Raw genomic sequence first — 15,377 nt, forward strand, 5'->3', positions numbered from 1 at the left:
ACTCACTTAATGAATGTCTCACTTAACAACAGAAATTTTGGGCTTCAAATTGAAGTCGTAATTCAAAATATATGTTCAGTATTAGAACAAGCTTGCTCATCCTTGCACTCAAGAACCCACCTCTTTCTCCTCCTTACTGGATCCCAAGTCTAATGCCTATAGGGCCAATCAGAGGTGGGTTTCAGCAGGTTCTCACCAGTTCTGGAGAACCGGTAGTGGAAATTTTGAGTAGTTTGGAGAACCGGTAATAAAAATTCTAACTGGCCCCACTCCTATCTATTCTCTGCCTTCTGAGTTCCAGCTGATCGGGAGGAAATGGGGATTTTGCAGTATCCTTCCCCTGGAGTGGGGTGGGAATGGAGATTTTACAACATCCTTCCCATGCCATGCCCATCAAGCCACAACCGCAGAACCGATAGTGTAATGTATCTTTAAAAGTTTTGGCGGGAATTAGCACGTTGCTGATTGGTTGAGGCCACCGGCCGAACTGTATATAAAGAGAGGTTTGCCCCAGTGCTGGTTGCTGGGTTCACTGTATATTAAAGAGCTGTTGTCACTACCCTGGTCTCCTGCCTCGTTATTGCCCAAACTTAACACTGGCGACGAAGGTGGGATACCGAGGCTAAAAGCACCAGGAAAGAGCTGAACGCACGACAAGGACCGAACCCAGCAAATTCAGGGCGAAAACGCAGCGATGGCCGGCTACACACCGCCCGCGCCGTTTGACCCATCCAAGGAGAAATGGGGGACATACATGACCCGTTTCGAGAGTTTCCTCGAGGCGAACGAACTGCAAGGAGTTCCAGACAACAGAAAAAGGGCATATTTCCTGAGCCACTGCGGTCCCGAGGTCATCGACATCGCAGAAGCCCTGGCAGAGCCAACGCCGGTACAATCGGTATCGTGGCAAACTCTGCAGAACCTATTGAGGAACCATTTCGCCAACACCGTCCAAATCGTGCAGCGTTTTGAATTTGGAGGCGCCAGACAGCAAGAGGCGAGTCCATCAGCGAATACATGGCCGCCCTAAGGAAAGCCTCTAAATATTGTGGGTACCGAGATTTGGATGAGGAACTGTTGGAGCAACTCATCCGTGGGGTCAGGGACATTCGTTTGCGGAGGCGGGTGCTATCCAAGAGCAACCTAACGCTGGCAAACGCTCTGGACGAAGCCAGAGCTCATGAAATGTCCACCCAAGCAGCGGAAACCCTACAAAAGCCGCTCACACCAATGGCGAGCGCGAAATCAACTCCGGTCCACAACGAAGAAATCCAGACCGAATCAGACAGCGAGGATGAGGAAGGAATTTTCTACACCGGGAGACCGAGAAAAGAAGACCGGGATGACTGCGGAAGTTGCGGAGGGCAACACCAGCGTCAACAATGCAAGTTCAAGGACGCTACATGTCGGCGGTGCGAGAAGAAGGGGCACCTGGCTCAAGTCTGTCGAGCACCCCAACCTTCCCGCCGAAAATTCAAACCAACCAATCAGAGCGCGGGATCGGCAAGGCGACCCGTGATTGGTCAAAACAAAAAGGGCGCGAAGTCAAATCGAACGACCGTGATAGTGGGTCATGCAGCGACCCGTGTAGAGAAGAAGATCTTCACAAAACCGAAAATCGAAGGAGTGCCGTGCTGACTGGAGGTGGACGCAGGGTCAGCGATCACAATCATGTCCTGGGACACTTTTGCGAAAGCTTTGCCGAACATCGCCAAGCGCAAACTGCGAACACAGCGGCTAAAAGTTCAAGACTACCAAGGGAATCGCATCCCTGTTCGAGGGACAACATCCGTCCGCGTCGAGTACGGACCACACAAGAAAACCCTGCCCATCACGATAGTCGAGGGGACCCTGCCAAGCTTGTTGGGACTAGACTGGTTTCGAGCATTGGGCATGGGAGTGACTGGCATCTACAGAAACGACTTTAACCTAAAGGACACCCTCATGGAAGAATTCGAAGATGTTTTCAAAGACTGCCTGGGCAAGTACAAGGGGACCCCTATTTCTTTCAACTTAGATCCTCAGGTAGCCCCCATACGGTTAAAAGCGAGGAGGGTTCCTTTCGCCCTTAAGCCCAAGATTGACCGGAAATAGACAAACTAGTCAGTCAGGGATACTGGTACCAGTCGACCATGCGAAATGGGAGACGCCAATCGTCACCCAGTAAAACCAGATGGGTCAGTTAGAATTTGCGCTGACTACAAGGCGACCTTAAACAAAGCCTTGCAAAAAGCGCTTACCGGTTCCAGTGGTGCAGCACTTGCTGCACTCGCTGGGGCAAGGGCACATTTTGCCAAATTAGATTTGGCCCAAGCCTATCAACAGTTGCCCGTAGATGCCAACACAGCGAAGCCCAGACAATTGTAACTCACAGAGGTGCCTTTAAATGTACCAGATTACAGTTTGGGGTAAGTGTGGCACCTGGCCTTTTCAAAATTTAATGGAGCGACTTCTGCAAGGGCTCCGGGGTGGTACCATATTTTGATGATGTGTTGGTATCAGCGAGAATTTGGAAGAACTAGGGGCGTTTGAGAAAAGTTTTGGGCATTTTCCGGTCAGCGGTCTAAAGGTTAAAATGAACAAATGCCAAATAGGGGTAGAATCCGTAGATTTCTTGGGCTACAGAATAGACAAGGAAGGAATTCACCCACAGAGAGCAAAATCAAGGCAATAAAAAGGCCCCAGCCCCAGAAACAAAACAGAGCTACAGGCATTTTGGGTCTATTGAATTTTACGCGGTCTTTTTAAAAATAAGGCAACTGTTGCCGAGCCGCTACATAAGTTACTGGGAAAGAATGCTGTTTGGTCTTGGGGAAAGGCAGAAGCTAGAGCATTCGAGGCAGTAAAAACCTACTATCGAGCGATAGTTTACTGATCCAGTACAATAGCACAATGCCAGTGGTGTTAGTTTGCGATGCATCCCCTATGGGGTGGGGCTGTGCTCAGCCATAGACTCCCGAATGGCACAGAAGCCCCAATAGCCTTCTACTCCAGAACGATGTCCTCGGCAGAGAGGAACTATAGTCAGTTGGATAGGAAGCCCTAGCTATAGTTTCAGGAGTAAAAATTTCACGAATACGTTTTGGTCGAGACTTTGAAATTATTACAGACCATAGACCACTGTTAGGGTTGCTGGCTGGCGACCGGCCAACACCCGTGGCACTATCGCCCTGATTGACCCGATGGACTATCTTTCTAGCTGCCTACTCCTATAAACTGCGGCATCGGCCAGGAAAGGAGTTGGGGCATGCGGACGCATTAAGCAGATACCCACTGCCAGGGACGATCGAGGACCCCACTCCGGGGACACCCATACTGTTAATTGACTCTCTGGACTCTGGCCCAGTCACGTCTAAGGAGGTGGCTCGGGCTTCAGGACATTACTTTGAGAACTGTAATTGGTTGGGTTCAAGAGGGTGGCCGCTGCGCAGCGTTTCAAAGAATTTGTTAAGAAAAGCGGGGAATTATCAGTGCAAGGGGGTGGCCTGCCCTGGGGGGATAGGGTGGTTGTTCCAGAGAAACTGAGGGGAAAAGTTCTGGAACTTCTGCACGAAGGTCACCCTGGGATCGTGAGAATGAAGGGTCTAGCTAGGAGCTATGTGTGGTGGCCCTTAATGGACAAAGAGATTAGCGACAAGGTTGGCAGATGCCAAGTGTGCCAGGAGTCCAGACCACTACCACCTACGGCCCCAATCCGGGAGTGGGAGAAACCCCAAGGCCCATGGTCCCGTATACATATAGACTTGCGGCCCTTCCACGGCCAAACGTTTCTAATAGTGGTGGATGCATTCTCCAAATGGTTGGAGATCATCCTAATGAAATCCACAACCGCTGAAGCTGTCATTTCAGCACTAAGGCACCTTTTCGCAACGCACGGGTTGCGGACACTCTAGTGTCAGACAATGGGCCACAGTTCACGCGACACTTTTGAGGTACTTGGCGAAGAGGGCATCCGACATGCCCTCTCGCGCCTTTCCACCCTGCGACGAACGGCCTTGCTGAGCGTTTCGTCCGGGCGAAGAGGCATTGTCCAGAAGTGGCCCAGGCGATTGGCAATCACACATTGATGCATTCCTAACGGTACAACACAGAACCCCTTGTGTGGCCACTGGCCGCAGCCCAGCAGAACTACTGATGGGACGAAAACTAAGATGCCCATTAGACCGTTTAAACCCGAATTACACGCCAGACGGGTACAAAACAACACCAGGCAAAACAAGAGAACTGGCCATAGGAAGCTATGTATGGGCACACAATTACGGTGATGGCCCAAACTGGCTAAAGGGAACAATCATAGACACCACGGGCCCCAAGTCGTACCTCGTGGAGATAGAGGACGGCCGGGTGTGGAGACGCCACATAGATCAGCTGAGAAATAGAATTAACACTAGACCAGAGATAGATGGGACGGGCCCTGACTACTCATTGATTGAACCCGCAGCTGACTCAAGCCGAGAAAAAACGGGGGACTTATCTGGCTCAGATGAGGTCCAGCGACACCATCCGGTCCTTCCTGAGGACAGCGGGCACGACTCGGCAAGTAATCCAAGGCCGGATGGCCCGGAGGAGGAGCTAAGAGGAACGAGCAGTCCCTCCCGTCAGCTCGACTCACTCCCAGATAATGAACTGCGCAGGTCCGGGAGAGTTAGGAAACGCCCAGCGTACCTGCGCGACTACGTAGAGAAATAATATGCTAAATGTATGCAAATATGAGTAAAGTGTTTTCTGGGAGGGAAGGAGTGTAATGTATCTTTAAAAGTTTTGGCGGGAATTAGCATGTTGCTGATTGGTTGAGGCCACCGGCCGAACTGTATATAAAGAGAGGTTTGCCCCAGTGCTGGTTGCTGGGTTCACTGTATATTAAAGAGCTGTTGTCACTACCCTGGTCTCCTGCCTCGTTATTGCCCAAACTTAACAGATAGTAAAAAAATTTGAAACCCACCACTGGGGCCAATGTGTCCATAAATATCTAGCAAGCTCCAACCACACCTAAGCTTTATGTTAGATACTTTTAACTGTCCATCCCTGGGATAGAGAATAAGGTGCTATAAAACTTACCTTTCCTATTTCACTTTTCAGTTTGTATTGATTCAGCTGCACACAATCCTGCGGATTAAAAAAAAAAGGATAAAACAAGTTAGCACGGGAGGGGGAAACAAAAAATAGAAAGTCTGAGATGCAGCTTCACTTCTCTCTAAGCTCCTCAAAATAATGAGAAGTGACAAATATATTTTGGGACCTCATTCACTAGGGAAGATAAGATATAAATATTTTTTAAGCAGCAATGCTTCCAACTGGCTTCTATGAAAAAAATTATAGCAACAGACAGTAGAGACAGCTTTGGATAAAAGAAGTTGCCCAAATATGTTCCCATAGGAGAATAAAGTATCAAAAATCCTCCATTATTTTGTGTTTTATTTCTGCTTTTTTGGGCTTTAGAATTTGGGCAACTTTGATTAAGTTCAGAATCAAAGAGCCGGATTGACTATTATTACTGGACAGGAGGTTTTCCAAGAAATCTCAAGGCTGTTGACTAGAGATTGGGAAATTGAAAACACCATTCCGGAAGGTAACTATGTCTACTGCAGGACTGCCATGCCGTTACGCCTGCAATGCTTTCCTAGATGCCAATCCGTCATATTGCGACAAGCAGGAAGGGACTGGGGGGGTGCATAAGCAGGGGGGGCAGAGGATGGGGAAACAAAACTACTCTTTGTACCATCCTGTGAGAGCCCCTAGGAGGGTTGTTGAAGTTCTCTCCACATGGAACTGAGCACCCATGTCCTATTTTACAGAGGTATGTGAAGTCTGCAGTGGGGCAAGAATATTAAGTATGACAGCATTCCATAAACAGCATTTCCAGAGTTTTCTGCTGCCTGGGGCAAATGCCAATATCACTAAGTGTGTCAGGTGTCAAATAACACAATTTGGGTTATGATGACTCATAATGGATGATATAGAAGTAAATAAAATTTTGGTAGCTTGTTATTACTGTATCGAGCAATCTGATCACAGCTGCAATTAACACTGCAACCGCCAACATACAGGGTGGCCCTTGACTTACAACTGTTCACTTAGTGATGATTTGAAGTTAGGAGGGAGCACTCAAAAAGTATTTGCAACCTGCTTCCGAAGTTATGAGTGTATGGACACCTCCTCCCATTGTCATGTGACTGCATTTTGGGTGCTTGGCAATCAGCCTACATTTACAGCCATTTGCAATGTCCCACAGTCATGTGGCCACAATTTCTGATGTTTTTGCTGAAAACCTGCATTTACTTCTCATTTTCAGCAAACACGGCTCATAGCTCACGGGTTTAATAACTGCTGTGTTTGCTTAATGACTGCCGCAAAAAAGATCACAGAATGGGTCCGTCATGTTGATGGCCTGCTTTATGACCTTCATGACTTGTAACTAATGGGCAGGCTCCATTACAGTCATAAATTGAGGACTACCCCAGTGGTGGGTTGCTACCATTCGCCCTCGTTCAGGCGAACCAGTAGCGGTGGCAGGAGGCTCTGCCCACCCGCCTGGACGCTTCTGCGCATGCAAAGAAGTTTTGGTGCATGTGCAGAAGCATTGCGTGTGTGAGCACGCCCGCATGAGCGAACCAGTAGCAAACTAAATTGAAACCCACTTTTGGACTACCCATACTAATCAGGAAGTATATCCCCTTAAATAAAATAGCACTCATTTCCAAGTAAACAGCCATGTGCTCTTTGGAAAAGAAGATTCAAAGGAGCACTTCCTTTTAATTCAAATTCAATTCAAATTCAATTTAATTCAAATTACACCCATCTGTAACAATGTACATTATTGTAGAAAAGGCATACACCATGAAGATATTTTCCTCTTTGAATCAGGGCTACAAAGCCCTATTTTTTATCTGCACAAATATGCATGCAAAACAATGTGAACAGAGAAGAGCATATACTGTATGTCCAGTGGTGGGATTCAGCCAGTTCTCGGACCAGTTCGGGCGAACCGGTAGTTAAATTGCTGGCTCCCCCCACCCCAGGAATCCCCATGCATCCCATTTTCACTCCCAGGTAAGTGCAGGGAGGCCTACTAGTCCCAAAATGGGGTGCGGGGTGCGACCCTGCCCCCCTGTGGCCTGTTTTCACTCCCAGGAGGCTGCAGAGAGGCCTATTAGGCCCAAAATGGGGCATGAGGGGGCGGTGCGTTCCCCCCCCCAGCCCGTTTTTGCTCCCAGGGGGGTGCAGGAAGCCGAGTACTGCCTGTCACACCCACTGGTCCTGCCACTATGGCCAAGCCCACCCAGCTGGTGATTAGAGAAGAGAACCCGTTGTTAAATTATTTGAATCCCACCACTGTGTCTATCCCACGCCACACTGTTACAGAAGGAAGTGTCTCAACTGGAGAAAACCTACTTTTTAGAGAACCATTCTTTTCTATGTGAAAAGGAGGAGAGTCTCCCACGTTTTGAACAATATTTCCCTACAACTGGGGACTCTGGAAGGCTGCAGCTCCTGATTGAGGAACCTACCCAGCGTTCCCACAAAGAAGAGGCTGAAGAAGAGCCCAAGAAAAAGAATCACAATAAAACCAAAGAATAAAATATCCTAAAAGCAGCCAGAACAACTTCTAGTCTACTAAAAGTTGAACCAAAAAGGTGGACTAAAAAAAACAACAAACCAGCCTCATTTATGATACGTATATAGCTGTCATTTCTCATTTATAAATTATTTTACCTCCAAATAAATGGGAATCTATATGCGTGAAGAAAAAATCTAAATAAGTCAGCAGGCTCATCATCATCATCACCATCACTATGTAACAATATTCAGATAATGTTGACTGAAGAGGAAAATATAGTAGTCTGGCAGGCCTTGGGTTACCGTGGCAAAGGTTTGAGGAAAACAGAGATTTCCAACCTCACAGCCACCTCTTAAAGTCGTATTTTATGACCAACCGCGGGATTTTCCAACATGGACTTTATGTTCTCGTTCATCTCTGAATCTTCTTGTTTCCTATCTTTTTATCAACCAGAACGTTTGCACAAAGTATGGCGACAAGATAACATTGAAAATTGCTACCAACCAAGCCCTGACTTTATAATGTTCAGGGTCTGATACACATAAACAGAAGAAAGATAGTTATGCCTTAAGGTAGCAATAAAACAGGTCTAGGTTGAATGTTCTCATTGGTGAGCACCTGTCCTTTTTATGTCTTTATTTTGTTGCTGTCTAAAGATCTAGAGTTGAATTGACAATAACATTTGCCAGTTTGGGCTTTGGGGCTAAAGTTCTATTCTTTGATGTATTTAGCAGTCGCAACAATGGCTGGAAGGGAACGCAACATGCAACATGCTGGTATTAGGTTGATGATGTTGCAATATGAAGAATTAAGTGCAGAGAGGCAATTAATCAAAAGTCCGGATTCATTTGATTTCAAAATGCTCTTATGTGAGACCAAGACCATAGATGATATTTACTATGGCCAAGGTGTTCATACAAAATGTTACCCACAATGTAAAATAAAGTAGGATTATTTCTTTGCATTGTATGTGCAAGTCATATTGTAATGTGTAAGTCATATGTACAGTATGGCTACATGTCACAGGGAACTAAAACGGGGCTGTAAGGTTCTGGATGAGAATAGTCAAATGGTGGAGTGGTATCCAGAAGAAACCAAGATAATGTCTAAAGGAAAAGGCCAGAATCAACATCTTTAAAAGACCTGCTTGCCTTTCTGTTGACCCTCTAGCACAGGGGTCTCCAACTTTAAGACTTGTGGACTTTAACTCCCAGAATCCCTCAGCCAGGAAAGCAAAGCTGGCTGAGGAATTCTGGGAGTTGAAGTCCACAAGTCTTAAAGTTGCCAAGGTTGGAGACCCCTGCTCTAGCATCCATATGCTAGATTCCAGCTGCTGCAATCCACTCTCTGGCCACCTATGAGAATGGTGGCACCGTAAGCATAGAAGGGATCTGGAACTTTACTGTTCCCTGGAACTGGTTCCCAATTTCAAGCATGTTTAAAAACAAAAACGCAAAAACATTTTTTGAGCCTCTAAAGCAGAGATAGGGAACTATGGCCCCTTTATGTCTACTTCAGTTCCCAGAATTCCTGAGCTAGCATGGCTGGTTCAGGAATTCTGGGAGTTGAAGTCCCTAAAGTCCATAAAAGGGCCATAGTTCCCCTGCTCTAAAGCAGTGCTCTCCTAACTTTTTGGACACAAGGGACTGGTTCCATGGACAGAGGTTTTTCTGCAGACGGGAGGAGGCGTGGTTTCGTGTGCTGCCTGCATCCCATGGATGGGGCTTCACTTGTTTGCATTGTGGCCCAGTACCAGTCCATGGATCGGGGGTTGGGGACCCCTACTCTAAAGGAAAAGCAGCCAACTCAAGGCCAACTCAGGCTCAAATGGTTCTGCTTATGGTTGCTAACCCAGCTCCCAGTTACCAAAAACTAACTCTTGTTCCATTTCCACAAGTCTTAAAGTTACTAAGGTTGGAGACCCCTGCTACAGACTGAACCAAGGATTGTCGGATCAAAAAGCAGGGTAAGGAATGATGCTTGACAGAACACAGGAATGGAGCCAGATGGCATACAGACAGAATCTGAGATCAAGGCTAGATCTGGAGCAATAGTTTGAAACAAGCCAGAGGTCAGAAGACAACCGTGGGGAAAGCTGCCAAAAATTAAAATGAAAGAAGATGATAAGCAGAGGAAAAGTAGCACTACAGTAATACAAGATGCTACACTAAGAAGCAGAAACAACAGTGGATCGAAGAACATACTGCAAGGTTTATAAAGACCTGTCAACTCAAACAAGATGATACTGAAAATCCTTCTCTCTTCCCTATCCAGGAGAATCTAATCCCCTCATTGAGTGGGTAATGCTGTCCCAGGGTTCTAGTATAACTGCAGAGGAGCTACACCCCATAGTTAAGCAGCTTACCACAAAAGGAATCTGAGAAAAAACAGATCTTGTACTAATTCCTGATTAGGAGGATCCAGTAAGAAGCTGGCTGGCTGGTTGGACTCACTCCAAGATTAGAAGGTAATTTCCCCAAGAACCTACCTGGCTTGCCATGTAGATTAGAGAGGGGACAAATGACATATAAATCCACAGGGATGGGCTTCAAAATTTTTTAGCAAGGGGTTTTCTGCCTGGTTGCTGGGTGGGCGTGACCATGGTGGGTATGGCCTAGTTGGCCTCCTGCACCACGGCATGTGGGGGGGCCTTTTTGTCCTCCCCGGGCTCTGGAGGCTTTTCCTGAGCCTCCGGGGGGGATGAAAATGGCCTCCCCAGGCTCTGGAGGCCCTCTGGAGGCCAGAAACGGGCCCGTTTTCCCGAACTTCCGGTAGGCCCATTTTTGCCCTCCCCGAGCCTCTGCGCACGCCCTGCACTTACCTGCATCGAAAACGGGCTGCATGGGGACTCCTGAGAGGGGAGGGGTGGGCAGGGCCAGCCAGGAGTGGGATTTGGGGGTTCTCCCGAACCCCTGCGAAACCCCAGCAAACCACCCCTGTAAATCCAGCAGTTCATCACACTTTCAACTGCACAGTGGGGGCTGATGTTACATGGCTCTTTGGAGGAAAAAGTGAGGCCTCAAGGCAATTTGAAGAAATTGACCTATTCTCAAGAGTTAAGTATATATTGAGGAGTGAGCTTGGTTGTTTTCTTGCAGAGGTTTCAATACCCTAACTAGGTAACATCATCAGCTGATGTTACAGTATCTAGTTTGGGTAATGAAACATCTGCAAGAAAACAACCAAGCTCAGAGCGCACCAAGGATTTCTCATTTCAACACTGAGCTACAAATATTCTCCTATATTGGCACTAAATATAAGATTCTCTAAGATCCAAAGGAAAGAGGAAGATTCTGACTACTTGATTTTAAATTGCATTTCACTGCCTTCTGTTTGGTTTGGATTATGGAATGGCTGCTGTTAAGAAATGAGAGAATTAGAAGGACATGGTCTCTATAGCATGGTTACTTATGGTAACCAGTTAAAGTAAATGGAGATTTTAAATGATTTTTAAAAATCATTATATCAGGATTGACACCTTACAGACCAAACCCAGGCAATGCCTAAAAATTGATTTGATTAGGAGCTGCCCAGAGTTCGATATGAGTGGCTATATAAAAGTTTTAAATAAATGAAATACTTTTGTTGGCCTCAGTCCAAGAAGTATTTTACAGAAAAGAAATAAAGGGCAAAGAAAAATGGTTGATGTATAAAGACTTGTTAGTAGAGGAAAATGGAGAGCTTAAGATGAAAGCAAGAGAGTAATTGACTGCAAGAGGGGTTTGGATTTCACTGATATTCATATGCACAATTAAGAGAAAGACTCGGGATAGATAAACTGTACCAGGAACAGAATATGATAAAACAGAATTTGAAAATGAAATGATGTACAAATGATTTCATGATTGTTGAAATGTGTAAACTTTTTCTAAGATTTGAAATGGAAGAAAAGCAAGTTAAAAATGTATGATAAAATAGGCCCCGAACTTTGACTATAATATTCAAATAGCTCAATGAGAGAGAATGCAGTTAAAAGTTTGAAATTCACATTGTTCTACAATTTAAAAGAGATCTTGTACACCACGATGCACACTGCTGGTATACAGATACTGTCTAAGATGTATAAAGGTATTTCTAATTATTTTGGAAATGTGAAAAACATCAAGAGATGTTTTGTTATGCATGGTGGCCTTGTGAAAAAGCAAAAAAAAAAAAAAAATTAGACGCAAGTATTGTACACATACTGTTGCAGAGTTGTAAAAAACAATATCCAAATGAAACTGAACCTGTTTTTATTATGATTTATGGAAAGTCAACTAGAAAAAGCTCTGGGACAACTGGTTTTATATAAAGCAGCTGTAGTGGGAGTGTTATATGCATAGAGAAGGAAGAATATAAAAATATCTAAAATGGAGGAATGGACCGTGAAGATGGATGAGTTTGCATAAATTGTTGAATTGACTTAACAGAACAGAATAAAAGGGTTGGAAAGAACCTTGGAGACCTTCTTGTCCAACCCCCTGCTCAAGCAGGAGACCCTATACCACTATAGACAATTGACTCTCCAGGCTCTTCTTAAAAGCCTCCAGTGATGGAGCACCCGTAACTTCTGAAGGCAAGCTATTCCACTGGTTAATTGTTCTCATCATCAGGAAATTTCTCTTTAGTTCTAGGTTGCTTCTCTCCTTGATTAGTTTCTACCCATTGCTTCTTGTCCTGCCTTCATGTGCTTTGGAAAATAGGCTGACACCCCTGCCCTTCTTTGTGGCAGCCCCTGAAATATTGGAACACTGTTTGACTTGTTTGATAAAGGAGGGAACTAGGATTTTAAATTTTTAAATTTGGTTTTAATGGGGTTTTTATTATTCTATTGATAAAGGAGGGAACTAGGATTTTAAATTTTTAAATTTGGTTTTAATCGGGTTTTTATTAGTCTATTGGGGTTTTAATATTCGGCCGTGTTTAATAAGTTTTTTAATTGGGGTTTTAACTTGTATTTATGTATATTTTACGTGGCTGTTAACCGCCCTGAGTCCCTCGGGAGATAGGGCGGTATATAAATATGATTAAATCAATAAATAAATAAATAAATAAGTTCTTTTATAAAAGACTGGAAATCCTTTACAGACCTTTTGCTGAAGACTGATAAAATGAATTGGTGATTTTTGGATTTATTGATTAAAAGGATTGGTTTATGGGAAGAAGGAAACCATAGTATGCAGTTTGGGAGGATAGAGATGGTAATTACTATATAAAGTGCTGCAAAGAAGACTTGAAGTTGTTGTTTTAGACTTTGTTTTTTTTCTTTCTCTTGTTATCTTTTACTTTTGAAACGCCTGTACATTTTCTTTCTTCCAATACTTTTTCTTTTATGTAAGTTTTTAAGCCTATTCTAATAAGCAATTCTTCAAAAAAAAAATTCCAACCTCTAATCCTAATGTTTTACTTTTTCTTCTGGCAGCTTTGAAAAGGAGAGTTAAATCACCAAAAACAGCACATCAAAATCTAGCCGCTTTCAGCTGATGCAACTGGCTCTCTAGCTCTATTACCACAGAAAATATGACAACTCTTCCTTGCCAAAAAATGTGTCACTGGCTGGGTATGCAGAGGCTTCAAATGGCACCCACTTTTGCTGTTCCTTGTTTGCATTGTGCAGCGGGGAAACAGTCATCCATCTTCACCTTCAACTGATGAAGCCGGCAGCGCATGGCATTGATCGATTTCATTTTGATTTTTGCCAAGATGAATAAATTAGGTTGCATAATGATTAGAACCATAGCAGTATGGATATACTGCCTCTGGGGACTGACAGTGACAAATGACTAGGAGGTGTTGCTTTTGAAGGCATTCTTAGGCATCTGAAGGTTCTGGGAAGATTGGAAAAAAAATTGTCCAAGAAAGCAGACAATCACGAATACATACATAATGCATTGTACATACATAACGTGCCTGTCAAAGACTCTGATGATTTAGGTGGGGGCCAGGAGAGTTAAAGAATTGCAAACAGGCCAACTCTTGGATAAAGGAAATGTTTAAGTTAATCTTCTCTCACGAAGGATGGCGAATATACATGTCCCAGAATAATGCTATAGCAGTGATGGTTAACCTTTTTGGAGCTGGGTGTGCCTGAATGCGTAAACGTGTGCCAGAACCCCAAAAATGCAATGTGAGTTCGTCCCCGCATATGCGCCCTGCCTCCCCTCGGTGCTCTGTTTTGGCTTCCAGGTTGGTGCAGGAGGCTTTCTGGAAAACTTCCTGCACCAACCTGGAAGCCAAAACCGGATGTGGGAAGGTGCACGAGGCTGTTTTGGGGCTGGAAAGCCTCCCGCACCAACCTGCATCCCCCATGCATGCGCCCTCCCATGCATGCACGCAAACCCGCCATGCGTTCCCCCCCCCGCACACGCACGGCAGAGACCTGAAGACCAGCTGGCCGGTGGGAGGTGCGGGCATGCATAGTGGAGTTGGGCTTATGCGACGGTTGGCATGCCCGCAGAGAGGGCTCGCTCTCTCCCTGTGAGAGGGCTCACAGGTGGCACGCATGCCATAGGTTCGCCATCATAGTGCTATAGGATCCAATCTGGGTCGGTCACCAGGACCAGAGGTTTTGTCTTCTGAGCTTTGGACTCATTCTGGAGCCCATCCTCAGAGAACTTCTCTCTAGCAGAGTCCCACAGGTGCTCTTTGGACAGAGAGGATCACTGGTTTGAAAGAGGGTTTAAATAGGTCATCTGTGTCAAAACTGAACAGCCCTCTCTCAACAGGGATACAACGTCATCTATCTCCAATCCACAACACAGTCCTTTCAACAGGTCCAAGAAGGCTCCACACCAATTTGCACCACTCAGATGACCCTGATGACACAGATAAACCTCCAGGTGACCTTAATGACCTCAAAAAGAATGCAAATGACCAGCTGTCTGTAAGGAGTATAAATCCTTCCATTACCCATCATCCAGTCAGAGTTGAAGAAGATTCTTGGATGAGAAGTGAAATGTCTTCAAAGAAAACCCAGAAAGTCCAGTTGCCTCTTGGAAAAAAAGCAACTTTGGGACAACCATGACCTGGATGACGGAGAATCTCCATAGACATCTCTAGCAGAAGTGTGTGCTTTGAGCTATTCTGTGTGTGGTATTTATATGGTCCCTGTGTGTGTGGCTTTTTTAAACTTCCCTGATCAGAGCAGATGTGCTCAATCTTTACTCATCAGTTTTGGTCACCACAATGTAAAAAAGATGTGGAGACTCTAGAAAGAGTGCAGAGAAAAGCAACAAAGATGATTAGGGGGCTGGAGGCTAAAACATATGAAGAAGAGTTACAGGAACTAGGCATGGCTAGTTTAATGAAAAGAAGGACTAGGGGAGACATGATAGCAGTGTTCCGATATCTCAGGGGCTGCCACAAAGAAGAGGGAGTTAAACTATTCTCCAAAGCATCTGAGGGTACGACAAGAATGGGTGGAAATTAATCAAGGAGAGAAGCAACCTAGAACTAAGGAGAAATTTCCTGACAATTAGAACAATTAATTAGTGGAACAACTTGCCTCCAGAAGTTGTGAATGTTCCAACACTGGAAGTTTTTAAGAAGATGTTGGATAACCATTTGTCTGAAGGTGGTGTAGAGTTTCCTGCCTAAGCAAGGGGTTGGACTTTAAGACCTCCAAGATCCCTTTCAACTCTGTTGTTCTGTTCTGTTCTGTTCTGTTCTGTTCTGTTCTGTTCTGTTCTAGACACCTTATGGCACTGTATTGGTTGGGAAACTTGTCAGCTGAAGTCCAACACATCTGGAAAGAATTAACAGTAGCCTGCTGTACAACGATATTTTACAATTAGGGCCTGTGGCAAAAAATAATAATATTGCAATGTGGAGATTCCTGCCC

The 15,377-nt window shown here is 45.0% G+C and overlaps 1 protein-coding gene across 1 annotated transcript in view; it reads right to left on the minus strand.

Moving 5' to 3' along the window:
* CAMKK1 (calcium/calmodulin dependent protein kinase kinase 1) overlaps positions 1-15,377 on the minus strand; it is a 166,343-nt gene that overhangs the window by 73,438 nt on the left and 77,528 nt on the right. Inside the window, exon 3 of the mRNA XM_058164409.1 lies at positions 5,059-5,106. Within this exon, the coding sequence (XP_058020392.1) occupies positions 5,059-5,106 (48 nt within the window). The remainder of the gene's footprint in view (positions 1-5,058; positions 5,107-15,377) is intronic.

Source organism: Ahaetulla prasina, chromosome 1 (genome assembly GCF_028640845.1).
Source record: "Ahaetulla prasina isolate Xishuangbanna chromosome 1, ASM2864084v1, whole genome shotgun sequence".
In the NCBI taxonomy this organism is placed as follows: domain Eukaryota; kingdom Metazoa; phylum Chordata; class Lepidosauria; order Squamata; family Colubridae; genus Ahaetulla; species Ahaetulla prasina.